This window comes from Mus caroli, chromosome 15, assembly GCF_900094665.2.
Source record: "Mus caroli chromosome 15, CAROLI_EIJ_v1.1, whole genome shotgun sequence".
NCBI classification, from domain to species: Eukaryota; Metazoa; Chordata; class Mammalia; order Rodentia; family Muridae; genus Mus; species Mus caroli.
In genome coordinates, this window is record NC_034584.1 from 23,269,466 (window position 1) to 23,289,317 (window position 19,852).

The 19,852-nt window shown below is 47.5% G+C and overlaps 1 protein-coding gene across 5 annotated transcripts in view; it reads right to left on the reverse strand.

The window, feature by feature from the left end:
• Positions 1 to 19,852, reverse strand: part of Trio (trio Rho guanine nucleotide exchange factor) — a 286,761-nt gene that overhangs the window by 142,711 nt on the left and 124,198 nt on the right. For all 5 annotated transcript variants that reach the window (XM_029469546.1, XM_029469548.1, XM_021182742.2 and 2 more), the window contains exons 8-10: positions 12,682 to 12,813; positions 10,612 to 10,842; positions 3,535 to 3,657 (exon numbers count right to left, since the gene is read on the reverse strand). In XM_029469546.1, coding sequence (XP_029325406.1) covers positions 3,535 to 3,657; positions 10,612 to 10,842; positions 12,682 to 12,813 — 486 coding nt within the window. The remainder of the gene's footprint in view (positions 1 to 3,534; positions 3,658 to 10,611; positions 10,843 to 12,681; positions 12,814 to 19,852) is intronic.

Genomic DNA, 19,852 nt, shown 5'->3' on the forward strand with positions numbered 1-19,852 from the left:
ACAAGCCCAGGGCTGGTCCCACCCACAAGAGGGGCCTTTTCCCCCTTGATCACTAATTGAGAAAATGCCTTACAGTTGGATCTCATGGAGGCATTTCCTGAACTGAAGCTCCTTTCTCTGTGATAACTCCAGCTGTGTCAAGTTGACACAAAAATAGCCAGTACACACACTGAGGTAGAAAGTCTGAGTTATAAGAGGACAAGCTGGCTGCACATGTGCAGCTCTCTGGCCCTAGAAGGCTGGGTTCACTCAAGCCCAGCCTCCTGACCTGCAGCCTGACCTCTTCTTGACCAGGGGCCAGCCTCCAACAGCCTTCCTCTCTATGCTACAACAGTCAGTTCTGTAACTTTTGTGTCCTGGCTTAGGTCTCACGTTCTATTACACATAGCCACTATGCCACAAGCCATGCCTGTTGAGAAGGCCGAGCCTGAAGTGGCTGCTCATACCCTTGCCCCCTCCCCTGCACCTGGTGGAAGAGCTGATGTGTGGTCCGTGGTTGTTTGAAAGCAAGAGGGAGTGACAGTGGATGCAGGTATCTGAAATGTGAGCTAACATATCCCTGGTATTTCTCTGCATGTGTTTGATTTCCACCGGAACACTTTCAGTGTGGGTAAGATGGCTGGTCACCCCTGGAGTCCCAGGGATGAGGAGTACAAGATGAGCAAGTATTGGGATTCGGACCGGGGGTTTGGGGGGGAGAGCAGAAGGAACAAGCAAGAACTGGCCTCTCTGTTGATCAGGGATGGAAAGTTGTTTACAGCACACACTCCTGTGACCTTGGCTTCCTGGGAAACCTTCAGGCAGATTTGTGCCTGCAGTTCTGATGACTATCTTGGACTGTAGCCCACAGTTTACAGGGTTAGGTTAGCCACAAGTGGAGAATGGAGAGAACCACAGGGGTGCAGAGGAGGTAACGGGAGTGGCAGATACTCTTCTCCTGCATATTAGAAAATGCTCAAGAGAGGTGAAGGGTCCCCGGTCCGAGAGCATGAGGAAACGTGCTCTGGGCAACAGCCTGGCCTTCTAGAGCTTGGGTGTTTGCCATTGTGCCCTGAGATTCTTTGGTTCCTGCTCATGTAATTCAAATTTCTCCTCAGCCCAAAGTAATTTTGGAAGTAGCTTATCATATGAAAACAATGAAGGAGAGATAAGAATACACTTTCTATATTCTGTTATAATAAAGCGGCATAGCATTTTCTGGGAAATGAAAGCAGGGGACCCCACGGTATGTGGACATGGGGAGAATTCTGAGCCACATTCCAGGGCTGCAGACCCAGACATCAGACCCACCTCTTCTCTGTACAGGTAAGCAGCTTTTAGAAGCGAGGTTTTAAAAGTGTTTCTGTGGTGGAATGGGACTTGGGGACCATTTGTCATTTTGTAATTCCACTCTTGTATCCAAGTTCGCAAGGTTAGCAGGCTGTGAGGCTACAGCGCTCCCACTACTCGGCTCTTCCCTTAGTGACTGAAGCCTTCTCCTGTCCTAATACTTTATGCCTCACATCTATTGTATAGGGCCACTCTGACACGTAGTTACTATTTCCCTGGTAGAGTGTGGAGAGCTCTTGGGGTTGCTTCCGGGATTTTGGCAAGAATATTTACATTGTGCTAGGACAAAGAAGTAGACTCAGACAAGAATTTGACACTGGGCAAGGACAAGGCTCGGGAATATAATACAATATACTGTATTCCTTGTATCCTGGTCATCCCGGTAAACCTGTGGACACAGGGACCACGGGACTTCGCTTATTACCTTGTTTGTTTCTTGACTACTTTTATCTAGAAATGACCCTATTCTTTGCATGTACCTAGAATGGCATAAAAGGAGACTGGAAAAAAATAAACCCACTTCAGCACTGGCTGGAGTCCTGTTATATTGTGTTGTCTGATTGTCTTTTTATTTTTTAATCCTCCCTCCCTTCCTCGAGACCCTGTTGATTGACTGAGCTGGCTTGGTCAGTAGATCTTTTTCTGATACCTTGTATATTTAAAACTCTTAGTATTTGTGTTTTAGGTATGGGAATAAAATAAATACAGGACTAATCAATATATAAGCTGTCCAATTGGATAATCTGTTTTTAACATATCCAATTCTTCTATTCATTGCAATTATTAATATTTTGGGGTAAATTATAACATATTTTATAAATTTTTTTCTGCATGAATTTTGTTCTCACTTCTTTTGCTTTTTTTTTACCCATCTTTTTAAAATTTTGCCATACTTGATTTTCTATATCATACCCCACAGCAGTAATATTTTCTGTCTTCACACTTTCTATGGTCATTCAAAAATTACAAGAGGCCTCTCGCTGTCTAAGAGGCCTCTCGCGGCCTCTTGGCACATACTTCTGTCCTTTGGTCTGAGTCAGCTGGCTGGTTCTTCAGCTTTGCCTGACACTTGAATACCTACTGGGTTTATCTTCAGTTCACACAGTAAGTCCTTTAACCTACAAGTGTGTTTACCGGTCGCTCTGCTGACTGTGGACAGCGCCCTCCTCTATACACTCCTGTTTAGTCATTCAAGCAGGCAGCAGCTGATCAGAGCCAGCCGTAGGTGCTCCTTACAGGGAGGTGAGTGGCAGTGCCTGTCCTCACGGGGCTTCATGGCACGAGCATCACCCCTACTCAGCAAATGCTCTCTTGGTTTTCTGGTAGACACTTCGGTGGGAAATTCCCAGTCTTGGCTACACACTGTCTCACTACGGAACAGGAATTCAGGTGGGTGCAGAATCCAAGGGCTCAAGTGTCTTCCTGTCAGGACGGCATCCCCCAGACTCTAGCATTTGTGACTGAAGAACCAATGTCTAATGCTCCTACTCGAAGGGGCCATGTCCTGTTTCCCACCTGTAAGGTCCCGTGGTATTCTAACTACAGTGACCATAATCTGTCTGAATTTGGATTTGTACAACTTGGATGGCCTCTTTTATGTGTCCCTATGTGAAGGTATTTGTTTTTGTTTATTTGGGGCAGGGTTTCTTGGTTAGCCCTGGCTGTCCTCGAACTAGATAAAGCTGACCTGGAACTCAACGAGGTTGCCTGCCTAAAGGCATGAGCCACCACTTCTGACTCAGATGACTTCTGAAAGCAGCTTTCCTCTGTTCCCTTGCATTGTCCACAACTGCACTTGTGTGACTTTCCAGGTCAAAGAGTCCTTTTGCTGGTCAGTGTCACAGCCAACACTCGAACAGATCCTGTGTTCTGAGCACCCTCCACACATGGTTCCAGCCTCCCCAGCACACAACTGGAAATAGACAAGCCAAATGCCAGGCCTGTCACTGCAGAAACCTCAGAAGGGCTGTTGTTCTCCAACTCTAAAGTGAAAGCCACAGACTAGCCTAATAAATAAAAGAAATCATCCAAGACAAACTCGTTTCAAAACACTGCCATTTACAGGGGCTGACTGAGTAGATCGAGTTCTACTGCGATGAGGATCACCTTGCTAGGAAGTTAATTTAAGCTCACTAAACAACCTCACAAGCCCAGCGAAGGCTAAGGCGCCTTGGGTTTCTTAAGACAGACCTCCCGCTCTCGTACCTGTGCGACTTCCTCGAAGTCCTCATGGCGTTTCTGCAAAGCTCTGGCCCGGTGAAGGGATTTGCCCACACCTGTATGTTTGCTCAGAAACGCTTCTCCGTGGTTCTCTATCCAGTCCAGCACCTGCAAAGAAAACAGCCACACAGGCCATAAACACGGTGCCCACCTTGCTCATTGGTTAGGCCAATCTAGAAAAGGTTCGTTCCTTTTCGAAATTCTGCGGCAAACATGAAGCAAAACAAAATACATTATTAGGAAGAGATGCCTGGATATTGATTTGATTCACTTTGTAATTACATCTTACACCTGGTTCTCCACTGGGACTGTAACCAGCTTTTATATTAAAAGAGAAAATTGTTCTAAGTATAAACACTGCATAAAATTAAATTAAATTTATTTAAAAGTTGAGAGTAGATCCAGAGTAGATAAAAAAAATAAATCTGCATTAAATTAAATTTCACCTTATCTAAAGCATGAGAGAGCCACCAAACTGACTGGATTTTGTGTAAGAGGGTAGACAAGACACTCTGCTGGGCCCGTTCAACAAAGCTTCATAACTCAGGTGATTCAAACAATGTATCCTATAAACTGTGAGCTATTATAACAGCCACACATCCCATGCACTGAATCAGCGGGCAAGCTGGTGTTCTGTCCTCATGGCCGGAGCTTAGTGACACAGCTCACTGGTACCTGAACTTTTGAACTCACACAACACTAGCAGCATCTAACAGGATATTTACATTACACCAAATGCATTTAATCTGGGTTGGAGAGTGTCAGAAAAACTATTAAATGATCCCTTTAAAATGTTACAAATACATGATGTACATCTGCCAGTGGACCGTTAACGATGGGCCATTACATTGCCCATGTTTGTGACTATGGTGCTGCCCAATTCTGTTAGGTTAACCAAACGGAATGCCTTGAGCTGGGTATACGTGACAGATATGTCTGCTCACACGGTACGTCCAAGATCAAGGTGCCACCATCACGTGAGGGGCTGTGGCTTCCACAGTCCTCCAAAGGCCTGGGGGTTGAACAGAATCTCCCAGGCTCCTTTTCTAAAGGTATTAATCTCATTGGCGAGGGTAAATTTCCTGGGACCTAACACTCCCAAAGGTCCTGCACACTGGTATTGCTGTGCTATAGATTATATTTCCACATATGGTTTTGGGGAATACAACACTCAGATCAGACTACAGCAGGTGCCCAAAAACAACTCAAAGCGATCTCGGATTGATATAGAAATAGGGCAAATCCAGGCAGACGGTGGTGCGGGAACCTCTACTAATGTCAAAAGTCAGGGTGAAGGCTTGGTCCACAGTTGATGACTTTAGAGTGGTCAACTGGACAGGCTGCACAATAAAGGCAACCTGCTCTCCGTCACTCCACACCTGCGGCCCTTCCGCCCCCTCCACACCTGAGCATCCATCTTTTCTGCACCGTTCTATTCCATACAGATGATGGTGAACCTTAACAAACCTCCAAGACCCTGCAGAAATCATGTTGGAAGTGGGATTAGGAAGTGGAGACAAGCCTGGGAATAGGTGCTCGGGCCAAGGCTACATGCTCCTCCCATTCTCGTGCCTGGTTCATTTCAGATCCTTACCTGTCCACGTCAGTACTGACAGTCACCTGCCCATCATCCCTGCTCCCTGGATCCATCTGTCTGCTGTCAGTGTGGTCTAACTTATCTACCCGTTCTGCTGACTCTGCCCTGAAGGGTACCACATCCCCACGTCTTCCACACCCGCCCCTCTGCACACAGCTATGATCTGACTGCATCCTGGGAGGAAGTTCCCTATTTTTTTTTTCTCAGCTTCAGTTTGATGAGCACACGTAGTTGAAGATTTAAATGTGTCTGCATGACCCACCACAGCAACCATGAGGCAGCTGCGCAGCACACACACCTGTCATTGGAATTATAAATGCAGTGAGGGAATCTCCAGGCCGACTGCACTCTCTACCGGCTGCCCAGTAGATCTAGGTCTCCTGAGGAGACCTTAGTAAGTGTGTCTCACTCCTCTCTGAAAAGCAATGTCTCAACCTCGAACCATTTAACGACTGTCTCTGTGAGCATGACCAATCCACACAGAACTGGGGAGTCCACCAGGGAACCCCAAAGCTTCAGGGCAGCAGTCAAGATAGATAGAAGTTCACTGACAAGTTCATTGGGAGTGGCACATTTCTATATGTGAGATTTTTATTTGTGAGTTCTTTATAATAAAGTTTTAACAAACAAACAAAAGAAGAAGTATTTTAAAGTTGAAAAGGATTTAAAAGTGCAAAACTAACATCTAAGCTTCAACCTATCGCCTACCTGTAAGAGATTCGTGAAGGGATGGGGGGGGGGAAGACTTTCAAGAAACAAAACCCTACAACTCGTTGTGGTATATTCTTTATATTCCTTAACTTAAAAACAACAACAAACCAAAACCAAATCAACCAACCAACCAAACGAACAAAAACCCAGGCAGTGCAAAGTCAAAAGCTTGGCAATTACTCTCAACTTACAGAGACTTGAAGCAAGGCACTGCTTCACAGTGTTGGAGATAGACATTTGCTGGATAGGTAGAGGGAGCAGGTCCCCACAGTTGGATCTTTTTTTTTAACCCTGAGAGAAGCACTTCAGGGACTGTAGCTTGGAAATACAGTCTATCTGTGTGGCGCAGCCATTTTCCCCTTAGCACTGGTTCTTCCCACCAGGAATGTAAAATTACTGCTGACACTGTGTTTCCAGCAAACACAAAAGGCCCTGAAGTGATGTGCACGTACCCAGCGCTTTATTAAGATAAGAGCAGATGGTTATGGAGTCCTGCTGAAGTTCCCAAGCCTCCCACAAGGCTACTGTCTCTTTAGAAAGCCTGGGTAAAATTTCCTTCTTGGCAAGGAGACTGTGGATTAATATATTTGTGAAAGTTACAGCATCTTAAAGACATGTGCACAAACCCTTCATTTAAATATAAGAAGATTAGCAAGTCACGGGATTTTATCACCCTAGTCCAGCCGCCATCTCTGATCACACTTGTAGTCAATGGTTGTCAATTCTGTGCCATAAAAAAAATAAAAAATAAAATAAAATAAAAATCCCAGCCCCATAAATAGGGCAGGATGGGTCTGCCCTCCCCCTTAAGCTGAAGAACAAGCCAAAAGTTAATCTTTTTCCTCCACTATATGGCTCAGAAGCAGAGCAAAGAATCTAGGAGGCTAATACCACCTTACTCTCTATGCAGAAGGCAGGGTGCGAGCATCTTTCCTGTTCATCAGCGCCCTCTAGTGGACAGCTCCAAGGTCAAGGCACTGAAAAGAGTGCAGCACTTAGAAAACTGCTGATGGTTTGACCTGACTCCCCCTTTCGTAAAGAAAAGGAAATCACTGAATAATGACAAACCTGACCATGATGATGGCACAGTGGGCTTACATGAACTAACAGTCATTTTGCCACCTGAGCACCTGCTGGTGAGGCAGGCCTGCACTGTGCGTACAGGAAGCCTCTGGTTCCCCAAGGAACCACAGAAGGGCCATCATCACTCTCATTCTGCAAGGGCAGTAGGAGTCTTGGTTATTCTGCAGAGGAGTCAATGGCACAGCTGACGGACGGTCAGGTGCTGCTACTGCGAGAAAGAGAAAAGCTCTCAGACTACTGGGAAGAAGTGGTTCCGCAGAATACAGACTCACACTGGACGGGGGCCAGTTAGCGAGTGCTCGGGACAAGCCCTGACACGTTCTCCTGCGCAGGGGTAGGGTTCTAGCCATCTTAAAACTATACCCAATCTGTAAAACAGTTTTCTGTAAGAGGGTCCCACTACCTAATTAATGTGCCAGACTTTGGGGACTCGAGCCTCTCTGTGATGAATAGTACAAGAACTTGTGACAGAGTGTAATCTTCACATAGCCCTTCAGTGTGTGCCTGGAAGGAAACACTGTATTTGATTATTGGACGTGTCCAGGTTTCGTTGCAAGTCCACAGATCACAAGGCTTTCTAAGGTCTGAAGAAGCCATGGCTCTAAATCTGTACCCACTCCCTGGGGTGCAGTATGCATAGACTTTCACTGTTCTCCCTTTCAAGCTCAAAACAAGGCTCCAGGAAGTTAACTCAAGAGTAACACTTGACATGCAGGGCTTGACCTAGTATATGGTCTTAGGGGTCAGCACATTAGGTGAGAGGGTGGAAAGCCCGGCTGGAAGCCGTGGCAATATCTTGTATAAACTGCGTTTTCATCTCTAACAATGCTGCTTGTACAAACTAGACAAGAAATCTGACATTGCCAGAGGAAGAGTATACAAATCACATCGCATGATGCGTTTCCATTTCCTATTTCCTGCTGAGGGCCCCTCATGGAACGCTTGTTTGCATTAAACAGGGAATAACTGTGACTTTCAGTCTGTTTTCACTTAAGCCTGCATTTGAGTTTGTCAGTGGTGCTTCCTGCCCCACACTTGTTCAGGTAGGGTCATTCACAGTCAGAGAAGGCATCCAAAGCAGCGTGCACTCACACTTGTTTTTCTGCCCCGCCTGTTCAGTTTGCCCAGCTCTTGGAGTGTTGGGATTCTGTTATCCAACACAACAAGGACATGGCCTGGCAGTCTACTTTCTTAAGACCAGCCAGGCCATCAGATGCTCATCAGGCAGGGAGACCACTCCCTCTAAAGCCTCCTTTTGCTCCCAGGACCTCATGTGTGACCATTGTTCCGGAATTACCTCCTGGAAGCATTCCTTCCACATAGATGCTGTATTACAAAACATGCTTTCCCAGGCAGTCAAGTGCAGTGGTGTGTGTCAGTGGTCCTAGCTACTCAAGAGTCTGGGGCTAGCAGGTCACTCGAACCTAGGAGACAAAGGCCAGCCTAGGCAGCATTAGTGAAACTCTTTCAGAAGGAAAACTGTGAGGAGACCTTTCTTAAGTGACTGAGCAGACCTTGGTCATTCTAGAATCTTCTCACCTGTATGTCTTCCTCCCACTGGGGATACAGAGGTACTGTGTTTGTTGTGTGAGTCCTTTTTCTGGGGAGATATAAACAGATGCAGACTCCTGTCGAGAAAGATCACTAAAAATATGACTACACCAAAGTCTACCTTGGCGAGCAGGCAAGTTTATTGTGCTATTTAAAGAGCATGGCTCTGACCAGCTCCCCCTGACCACTCTGCTTACTAGCATCCCAAACTGCTTCTGTACAAAGATAATGAGAAATTAACCACTTGACCAAACTTCCCATCCATTCCCCTCGCACAGTCCTTGGGCAACAGTCTGGTCAATGTTCTGGTAAGAATTCTCCTCTAGGAGGGCTGCTGGCAGGAAGCATAAAGATCTGCATTTCTTTTTCCTGGAAAATCCTTGCTGATACTTTTTATATAACCCCAAACAAATGAACACTTATGGGGCCGCTAACTGGCCTATGATATTCTTACAGACTATTTTCATCTGTACACATCTGTCTTCAGCTAATGGCCTTCTCACATGCTGCTCTGGGTTGTTTTGCTCGTTTTGTCTCCTTGGCTCAGCACTCTGTTAGACAGGGCGAAACTGGAGTTCTAGACAAGCCTTGTTGGCTTTCCGATCCTTCTATCAGCACAGTTGTTTGGGTTAATCTTTCTGGTTTTGAGCTTTGCCATTGCAAGCCAGGCCTCCATAAAAGTTTCCTGTTTTCATTAACAGCTCCAAAGCATTACAAGTTAACAACAAGCATTCCCCTTAGTGACGACACCTGTCTCTGTGTTAACAGGAGCATCAGCGTGTGATCGGAAGACACTGCCTCCTCCTGATATGCAACCTGATAGTCTGTAAATGCTGGCTCAAACAGGTGAGCTCAGAATCACGGCTATTTTCCCATGTAATGTGTGCTGTTCCCAACTTCAGGTACTTGGTGTCAGATGAAATGACTGACCCCGAGGCTCTTCTGAAGGGCTTCCTTCTTAGTGCTGGTATGCAATTCCAGCAACAACCCAAGGGTCCCAAACAGCCAGGGAAAGAGACCAATGTGCTGCTGCCTCCTTGAGGGGAGAACAGGGGCCCTGTTAGAAAGTACAGTGGCTCACAAGTGTGTCACCAAATGAGATCCAGGGGAGAGGACGCGTCCTTAATCCATCCTGTTGAATGGCTAGCTCTGTGAAAGAATTGGAGCTTCCCGGGTATGGTGCTCACTGCCTCATAAGACCGCTAGGAGGCGGGATCCATTCGCCCCCCTCTTCCTTCTCCCAGGCTCCATCTCCACCCTCCCTTCTCCACGCTTCTCGTGGTAAAAAATAGCAATAACAGCAGAATGGGGCATTTTATATACATGATCTTCAGAGATCGCAAAAACACAATCAGGAGAAGAGCCCAGAGCGTGGAAAGCCCGGATGACACAACTGTTGCAAGCACTTAACGTCACCAGATTTACACTGACTGATGTCCACAGGAAGGATCTTCCATCAGAACAGTCCGCAGCAGGGCTCTCCAAACTCTAAGCAGAAATCCCACTTAACTCTCCAGTTTCCTGAGGAGATGGATATCTAGCCCCCCTGAACCTGCCTGACTCTGGCACAGGGACTCACTGACATCAAAAGAGGAGACTGTTGGTCTGACCCCCAAAACAACCACTGTGGCTTCAGGCTGACCTTTGGGATGCTGGTACAGCAGATACACAGACATCTTCGTCCCCAGGACTCGCACATAGTAATGCCAATTCCCATCAGTTTTAGGGCAAGGACATGAGCTCACTACTGCCATAGCTATGTCAGCTCATGCATGCTCCCCAGCTTTAGGTCTGAGTCCTGCTCAGCAGCAGACACAGCAGGCTGAGGACCACCAAAGCAACAGGGAGGTGCTGACTCTGCAGAAACAGACAGCCATAAAGTCCACCTGACACATTACTAAGCCCTTACAATATACCATTGATGGCACTATCTATCTTAAGAGGAACAAGCCACATTTAAAAAAAATGAATCAGCGCTATTCACACAGGTCAATAGAAGTGAGAGGGAGCAAGGCCCACCCAGGGGTCAGCAGACAGAGCAAGAGTATCAGGTCACAGTCAGAAGCCAGAGCCCGCACCCTCACTGGGCATGAAGGAGAGGAGAGGGGAGGGGCACCCACCTGCTGAACGTCCTGCTGGAAGACACAGAGCTGCAGCCTCTGGTGGAGCCGAACCTTGCGGTGCTGCCAGATGTTCTCGAGCTGGCGCTGGTGGTGTAGGACCTCGTGGATGACATCCAAGACGTGGTGCACGGCCTTGGAGTAGTTGGCAGAGGCCGTGAGGGAGTCAGAGCTGCCGGGGGTCAGGGGGCGCTGGAGCTTATCAAGGAGGGACTTCCCATCCTGGCTCACCTGCTCACAACACACAGGGTGGGGATCATTCACTTTGCCCTGTGGTCAGATGCACGTATGCTACACACAACCACATGCCAGCACAGGTAAATAAAATGTAAAACCGATGACCCGATGACATCATAGAAGCAAACATTATAGAACACCACGTTAAGATAAGTTCCCGACAGCGTAAAGCAGGACGCACTGCTGTCTATCTGTCCACATAACACAAATCAACAAGGCGACTCACTTTGCTAGAGTCAACTGTGAACTGGAGCTCACTATAGGAATTTCCTCCTGAGTTATTATGAGCAAATACAGCAGGTCATTGCGGCATTGATGCTGGATCTTAAGCCGCAGTCAGAACGAGTAACGAAGTAACCAGGTAAAAAGCAAACTTTTTGACGGACCCAAAGAACAACTTTGTTTAAAAAAAAAAAAAAAAAAAAAACTAAATTAAAACAAAACTAAAACCACCACTCTGTTTGGTATATCGGCTTTAAAGACGTAATTCTGACTGGAAAGCCACCAGGCTGTTATGCTGCAGCAGCTAATTATCAAAGTGCAATTCAAAGGAAGCATTTAGACGATCCACAGAAGAAAGGGGGAGTGGGAAAAAAGCACTACCCGTTTCTAAGATTCTTCAGATTATGAATAATTATGCCACAGGCAACAGAAAAAAAAAGTCACTTGATGAGACAACATACAAGAACATGCATGCAATATGGGGTATCTCAAAAAACCCTCTTAAGACTTTCCTGCTCAACACTTCCAAACCTAAAACCACTCGGAGTTCTGTTAAGGGAGTGGACAACAGCCTGGACTGCGAATGACCTGGAACCCTAGCTACAGAGGACCTTGGAGGAGACCGTCACCAGAGCAGCTCAATGCTGTACCGGGAGCTCTGGACCAGCTCTAGTCTAATCTTCCCAGGACTCTGATAAGCAACAATGTAACATGGTTACATTGTGGTTTTCCAGGTCTGCCCTGAGGACTTGTGGGAACCCACTATTCTTATGAAGGTCTGGGGGTCTAAAACTCATCTGACACATCCTTATAGCAAAACTTAAATGACAGTGACCAGGTAAGAAAAAACCTTGTTAACCAGAGATTGTGCCAGCTGAAAGAAAATGTGCTAAGACCAGCCCAGAGAGAGCCGCTCGCTGCCCTTGCAGCTGCTGTATGCCTCTCTGCTTGGGGCATATAATAGACTTAGGTTTCCTATGATAGACTGGGATGCGAGCACTCAGCTAAGGAGGGCATCCATCAGCACATAGTGAGAAACCGCCCTCTCCTGTCTTGTCCACTTACAGAACCACGGGTCTTTCCAGAAACACGAAAATCATGCTTACAGAACAGAAGGCACAGCCACTCCCCCCTCAGAACACACCTCCCTGCCAATTCCGCCTCAGTATGTATATCCCTGATGGAACGCACCTCTAGTGCCATCTTTACTGGTTGTATTCACAACAGGTTTATATGCTTGGCCAGTCTGAATGCCTCACCTCTTCTAGCATAGATGCACACCCTGGGGAGTTTATACACTGGGATATCCCTGGTTATCAATGACCTTTCTATTGTGTCCAACATACTATAACATATACATTGCTTATGAACATTTAAACTACATGTGGAAGATGAAGTTACCTACACAATTTATTTCGGGGTTGATTCAGTAGCACGGCTCCTGCTATACCCTAGGGTGCTTCATCTCTTGGGACTCAACAATTGTTTCAAATTACTCACTTCTCAGTGAACTTGCCCTGGGAGGAATGCCTAAGCTCCAGCTTGGTGCAGCTTTAGGGCTGTGATGTCAAACCATCAATGCCTGGCCCTCTAAGTGAGGCCCACTCTTACCTCCGAGTAGGCGAGGGTGATATGCTCGTAGATGCCCTGGTGATGATGAATGGCATCTTCCAGGTCCTGCAGCTCCGAGGGAAGGTCTACTTCACCACAGGCCTTACACCACGAGTCCACGTTGCTCATGTACTTGGAGGTTAAAAAAAAAAAAAAAAGAAGAAGATTATTTCAATGGATCACTAGGCCTTTATGCTAAAAGGGGGACACTTTACATCAGGTGTTGATAGGTAGTGGAGCTGAGGGAGAGTGTGAGCGTATAGTAACACGGCGGAATATCACGGCAAATGGCTGCTCTGATTCCTCACTGGGATGTGGTTCATGGCCTCCATCCCCAGGAGTGAGGTGAGGGATGGGAGGGTGGGGCTGCTGGAGCCGGCAGTTAATGGAACCCTTGGTGTGTGCCGCTCACAGCCCCACAGCAGCACTAGCCTGCCTGTCCATCCCGTCCTGGATGGCTTTCCCAGCCCACACAGAAATCCTGTCTTCTACCTGCCTTGTACCCCGGCAATGGCGAGCATCAAGCCCACTCTTGGCTATGCCCCAGGAGGGCTGAGCAGCAGGGTGGGCTTCATGGGGGAGGCAGTCTGCAGCTTCACCTTTCCTCTCACATGCTGACAGCCAAGACCAAGACTCTCCAGCCACTCTGCTGAGGGTTCGGAATGGCAGGCAGCCTACTCTGGGATTCCAAGAGAAACTACAGGAGCAGGAGGAACGTGGAGAGAGACAGCTTAGGTGCTGGCTAGGGCTGAGTACTGCGGACTGCAATTCCAATCTCAGTTCACTTTCCCTTGCTGGCATCCACCATCTCCAGTGCTCATCAATAACAATAAATCACTGTCGAATTTCCTAGGGAGATGTTGTCAGAACCCTTCACAGTTGAGCGTCAAAAGTAAGCACAGAAGGCCCAATTAAGGGAGGCTAATTCAATTAAGCCAATTAGATGGCACACCGCCACACCAGGATGGCCTTACCCTCTTTCAGACCAGTTCCTCACAGGTCTGTCTGTGCTCAGCAGGGAAGGCAGGAGAGGAAAAACAGGTAGTCGGCCTATTGCTCACGAAAACCCTGTGGTATTACTGTTGTTATTACTCAGAGAAGAAGGCTGCCCAAAGCTCAGGGTCGGGAATCAGGGCATATGCAGTCTCACCGGACAGCCAGCGGTACCTGCTGGTACCAGCATCTCTTAACCACAACGAGTTATTACCACCAGGGTTATTTCATCACCACCTCTACACTGTCTTCCTAATGCCCTCAAGACAACAGGAGTCATAATAAGATCACTCCAACCTCTCCTCCCACTGCACACAGACACACAGAGACACACACACACATACACACACACACACACAGACACACACAGACACACACACACAGACACACACACGCACCTGCTCCTGCACACTGTGTTTCCTGGGCAGCATGTCCTATTATGTTGATCAGGGTAGGTGGATGTGGTTGAGCCGTCCTCACTATGGCTTCCTTCCCTCTCCCTCCATTCCCACACTCAGTACCAGTTAATAAGCCATTGTGAACCCTCTTCACATGAGTAGGAGGGAGTCTGCCACCTTGATAAGGAAGTCATCAGGCCCCAGCAGTGATTAATTAGCTCCTAGACAACAGCCTCTGCCGAGCACCCCAACACAGGCTAACAATGTACTCCTAGGAAGATCAAAGGTGCTGCTTATAGCACACACATTAGACAGACACAATTTAACAGGAAACAGTACCAGACCCAGCACAGATCCCTGAAATAACAAAATACTTAAGTTGTTTTTCAAGAAAAACTTCCAAGATCGATTCAAAGATGCTTTGAAATGGGCTTTCCAAGAACAGACACGCAGAGATTGCCAGCTTGACTTGAGCAATGAAATGACCTCCTTATGGCACCTGGTCAAAATCCTCCTGATCTAACTCCTTCAGAGAAGAAGCGTGACACCTACTGGCGAAGAGACGCTATGGCATCTACACCCTACAGCTGGCAAGGGAATCTGAAAGCTCCCATCCAATCAACAGCACCTCTTTCCCTAGAAAGCTCCCATCCAATCAACAGCGGCCTCTCCCAGGCTCTCTTTAAGGGAAGGCTCCCAGGAGCCCTTCAGTTTCTGTGTACCTCATGGAGAGGCTCTATAATGAGTAGCAGGGTGCCTCAAGACGCACAAGACAGGCCCAGATCTCCAGCACAGTTAGAACAGAAAGTAGGACCAGGGAACCAGAGAGTGAGCTAAGTGGCCAGCCTAGCACAGGGAAAGGAAAAGAGAAAGGCAGAGTTTCTAACACTGACTAAAACTTGTTTTTAAGAATTTTTTTCTAAAATTTATTTTTTTATGTGCACTGGTGTTTTATCTGCATATACATCTGCATAAGGATGCCAGATCTCCTGAAACTGGAGTTACAGACAGGTAGAAGCTGCCATGTGGGTGCTGGGAATCAAACTCTGGTCCCCTGAAAGAGCAGCTTGGCTGCTGAAAGGCTCTTAGCTGATGAGCCATGTTTCCAGCACAAGAGGTCTCTCGCTCTCTCTCTCTCTCCCCCTCCCGCTCCCACCCCTCCCCTCCCCCTCCTGTTCTCTCAGGTATTGCTAAACAGAAGGTAAAAAGGCACTGGAGATCGGAAGTCTGAGTCTGGTGTGGCTGGTGAGGGAGGAGTAGCTGACACAGCCTCTGGATAAGTGAACAATTACTTAGCACACTGATACTCTACGCATGCACCTGAGGAGGTGCCCCAGACAGTTTGTTCCTAACCACCCCTCCCTCGGTGTCTCCTTCTCCCCCACCTCCCAAGGGCAGCCTCTACTGAGCACAGGGGCGGAGGAGACACTGACACTGAAACTCCCAGACTGTGAACGCAATTTCCCCGCCCCCACCTCCCGATGCCACGTGGTTGAGAATAAGATGAACATTCAAGCATTGCACTTTGTCTTCCTTCCTCGACAGTAACTGAAATCTATCATACTCTTCTCCTCTGCCCAGAAAAGCCACAGGGCATGGGAGCGCTTCCACACATGTGCCGGGCGGGAACCCAGCTCTGAGGCTTCAATACAGAAACCTGGAAAGGCAACTAACAAACTTGATAGGAACCAAAATATGCTGCTGTCCCTGAGTGCCGCCCACCTGCTGCTTAATACACTGCTGTTTCTACAAATAGCTTTTACCCTAAATCCTTTCCATTCCATAAGAATATTGTTATCACCACAGATCAAGCATTAAGGCTAGGCTCTAAAGGAAAGCATTCACAAAGAAGGGTTATTTACAAAATAAAGTTACAATGGAAATAAATATCCCATATTCTGTGTTTGCTTCCAAAGGAAATATTGAAGCAGTACTCTACTCTTTTTAATTATTTAATGGGAAACATGTCTAAAGTCACCCAAATGTCTACTCTACAAGAGGACATAAAGTGTATAAGTCACTGCCCTTGGTATTTATATGTTCTGTGTGTGTGTGTGTGTGTGTGTGTGTGTGTGTGTGTGTGGTGTGTGTATATGGGTGGTGTGTGTGCACATCTGTGTGTGATGTGTGTGTGTGTGTTGTATGTGTGCCCACACGTGCATACACATGTGTTCAGGTGTGTGACTGCCAGTGCCACAGTACAGGTGTCAGTCCTTGCTCTCACACTCACACTCACCAGGCTGCCAGGGCTGCAGGGGCTGCAGCGTCTGCAGGCTGCTGAGGATCCCACCTCCAGCTGTCTTCTTGCTATAGGAGTTTGGGGATCCCACATATGCACTGACACACTCAGATTTGTATGAGTGCTGAGATCTGGGATTACAGATGTGCACTGATGCTCTCAGCTTTGTATGAGCGTTGAGATCTGGGATCACAGATGTGCACTGATGCTCTCAGCTTTGTATGAACGCTGAGAGCCTGAACTCAGATCCTCTTTCTCATAGCCAGTGCTTTACCAACTAAGCTAGCCCCCAGCCTCATAAGAACATACATCATTTAAACCATAACTGTTTACGTATTGCGTGTTAATGAAAAGTGTAGCTTTATGTGAATATTAACCTCAGGGCAGAATCATTTGTTATTCTGGTGAGAACGGACTCAGGCACAGACCTCCATGCAAGGCAGGCTGAGGAGCCTGGGCAGCTTCTACAAAGCCCCTGGACAGCAGTGTCTCTGGCCCCTTTGATTCCATGAGGCTGACTGACGAGAGAGAATGAATCGAAGGCCTTTCTTTTGTTCAGAGCTGTGTAAATATCCAAGAGCTATACAGCCACGAGTAGATAATTTATTTTTTGACTGTAAGAGCACAGAGAGCTGTTACTGTCGTAGATAAAGCAGGACAACCGTGTCCCCGCTGGCTCTGCAGAAGCCGGCTCAGCACTAACAGTGCCGCAGCAATGGAAACACACCCTGCGCTCTAGCCATGGAGTAGCGGGTCGTGCGTGCAGGTGAACTGTGGACACAGAGATTTAATTTTCCTTTAATTCATGTTTATTTTTATTAGAATTTTATTACTTAATTTTATTTAACCTAAGTGGCTTCAGTGGCCACATGTGGTGACAGACTGGCACATGGGACAATGAGCTGGACATTATTCTTAACACTGAAACTTGGAGATTTTATAAAATAGCAAAACTCAAGTCGTTTTACTCTGCTGTTTAAAAATGTAATTCCAAAAATACTTGCTATGGAGTCTTGCTGACACAAACGAACTGCCCAGTAGATATGCCACATGACCAAGCTAAATAAAGGCAGGTCTCTAGTCTGTATCTACTCTAAAGTCACTAACACTGGAAGCTCACCTTTCTCTTCACAAACTGACACTCCGGCTCCATCATCAGAGGAGACAGGATGGTGGAGGTGATGGGGACATCTCTGGGACACATGACATCTGTGTAACGTCATTCTCGTTGACTTATAATGTTACTGGGAAACACCAACACGTAGCTCATGGAGTCAGAGGTGGCATGCTAAGCCGCTCACTGACGCGTGGAACCCTTAGGGTGGAGCCTGCTTCCATCAGCAAGGCAGTTAATTGGCTACGTATTTGAGCACTGTGCCCCCTGATCAGATTCAAGTTCCTCATGGAAACTGTGGATGAGGTTCAAAATGTTGGCTGAGCTGGAACCCTAACGCATGGTGTCCACTTTCGAGATTCTCTCCAGATGCACTGGAACACACGCTTACACAGAAAGAGAAGCCATCTCTTCCTGTTCACCTGACATGGTGCTGCGTTTCCTGTGTTAACAGAACTCCCTGGGTGAGTTCTAGCTGGCTATGGGGAAGAGAGTAAGGAAACACCAGCAAGGTTGCCCCGCTGCTCCTCCTGCACGTGTTGGGTGGGTGCCTCACGCAGGCCCAGAGCACACACAGTGTCTACTTTCACCAGCCCTCTCCTAAGCTCAGCTGGGCTTCCTTCCATAGCTATTTTATGCGTAGAGACCTGGAGCACTGTGGTGCTCTTACAGGACCCCACAGTAAGACAGTTCTACTTATTTTCCTTCAAATTTCTAAATTACAATCATTTATTTTACCCAAACACCTCAGGCTCTTTCAACTCTGCTGTGTGCTTGAGATTTCTAGTGGGGAACCATGGGTAAGGAGAAGCCCCCCTCCCCGTCACTCCCTACCCCCCTCCGACATGCATATTCCTAGATTATCCTTAAGCAAGTCAGGGCAGCAACTGACCTCCTGGGTGTCTTCATGGTTCTGAATCTCTCCAGACAGACTACAGGCTGTTAGCCATTTCTGCGAGCCAGTTGCTCTACCTCTCATGTCCCTATTCTCTCTGTGTGTCTTTCTGGGGGTCCCCACCCCCTAACAGCAATTCATCATCTCATGACTTCGTAGCCTGCTAACAGCCACAGAGCAGTAGCCACTGCGGCTACTGAAGATCACACAGGTCAGGGACACACAGTTGCCTTTCTCCAGCAATGATGTCAGACGCTCAAGTGAATCTGCTGTGTACCCTAAGGGGCAGAGGGTCATGGAGAGCATGCTAGTTCATGCTGAAGAAGAGTCCTGTTACTTTAAACAACGTTCCATGTGTGGGTTTTGTTTACGTTTGGTTGAGAGATCTACCAGTGAGACCTGAAGGCCTGAAGCACAGCTTTTATAGGGTGCCATTAAGATGTTTTTCCTGTTTGTAACCCACTAGCTTCTTTTCCTTGCTTCACACTTTAAAGGTTTCTAGGCTGAGATCCCTGCTAATTACTGTCTTGTGTAACACAAGACTGCCTTGCTGAAACCCTGGGCAAGCTGGGGCATCTGCTTGGTTTTATTGACAACTTCGTTCATCAACAGAGACTGGTTTGAGATGAAAAAGAAACCTTTTCCTTCTCAGAACCATCATGCCATGACACAAAAGAAAGCTATGCCAGTCCATAAGCCTGCCATCCACCTCTGCTGCCTTCCTTCCCAGTGTCTTTTCGGACAGGCGTGCCCGGGCTGAGGTGTGAGGTGTGCTATGTGATCTACAGACCAGGTCTTAAATGAGATTCTTTCACCTTTAGCCCACAAAGCCAATGTGGGGTGAGGACTGACATCACTTAGCAACAGTGGCAAGCTACCTGCCCCAACGCCATTCGACATAGCCCTGGCTGGGATAGCCTTCCTCGGGATGCAGAAGACCAAAGGTTGGATCTACCCTTTCTCAGTGAGCATGCTCACCCTTACCTAAGAAAGAGAATGGGAAGAATGCTGCTGTGGAGGGGCCTCCAACCAAGAAAGGCAAAGCCTCCTACCTACCGCTGCCCCTGCCCAGAGGAGACACTGTTGTAGAGACGTTGGGCTTGCAGCCAGGAATACATCTTAGGACCTTGACAGAAGGCCCAGCCAACTGAGGAGACACACAACTGGCTACCAAGGGCCATGAACATCTCTGTAAGACCCTGATGTGGAAGCTGTGAGAGGCATTCTAAGCTAGCAGTATCCCAGTGCAGATGATAAAGAGAATAGAAGGAGTGAGAGGAAGAGAGGGAAGAGGGGGGAAGGATGGGGGAGGGGGAGGAAGAGGACGGAGGGAAGAAAAGGAGGAGGGGAGGGGAAGGGGGAAAGAAGACGGGGAGGGGGAGGGAAGAGGAGGGGGAGGGGGAGGGAGGGACGGAAGAATGTGATGGCACTGAGGACATTACAAGGAGAGGGGTGTGGAGGTGTTTTCAGATGGGCAGGCAGGGCAAAGCTCTCTTACCAGGGAACTGGAATGTGCTGTGTGCTGTGGTCAG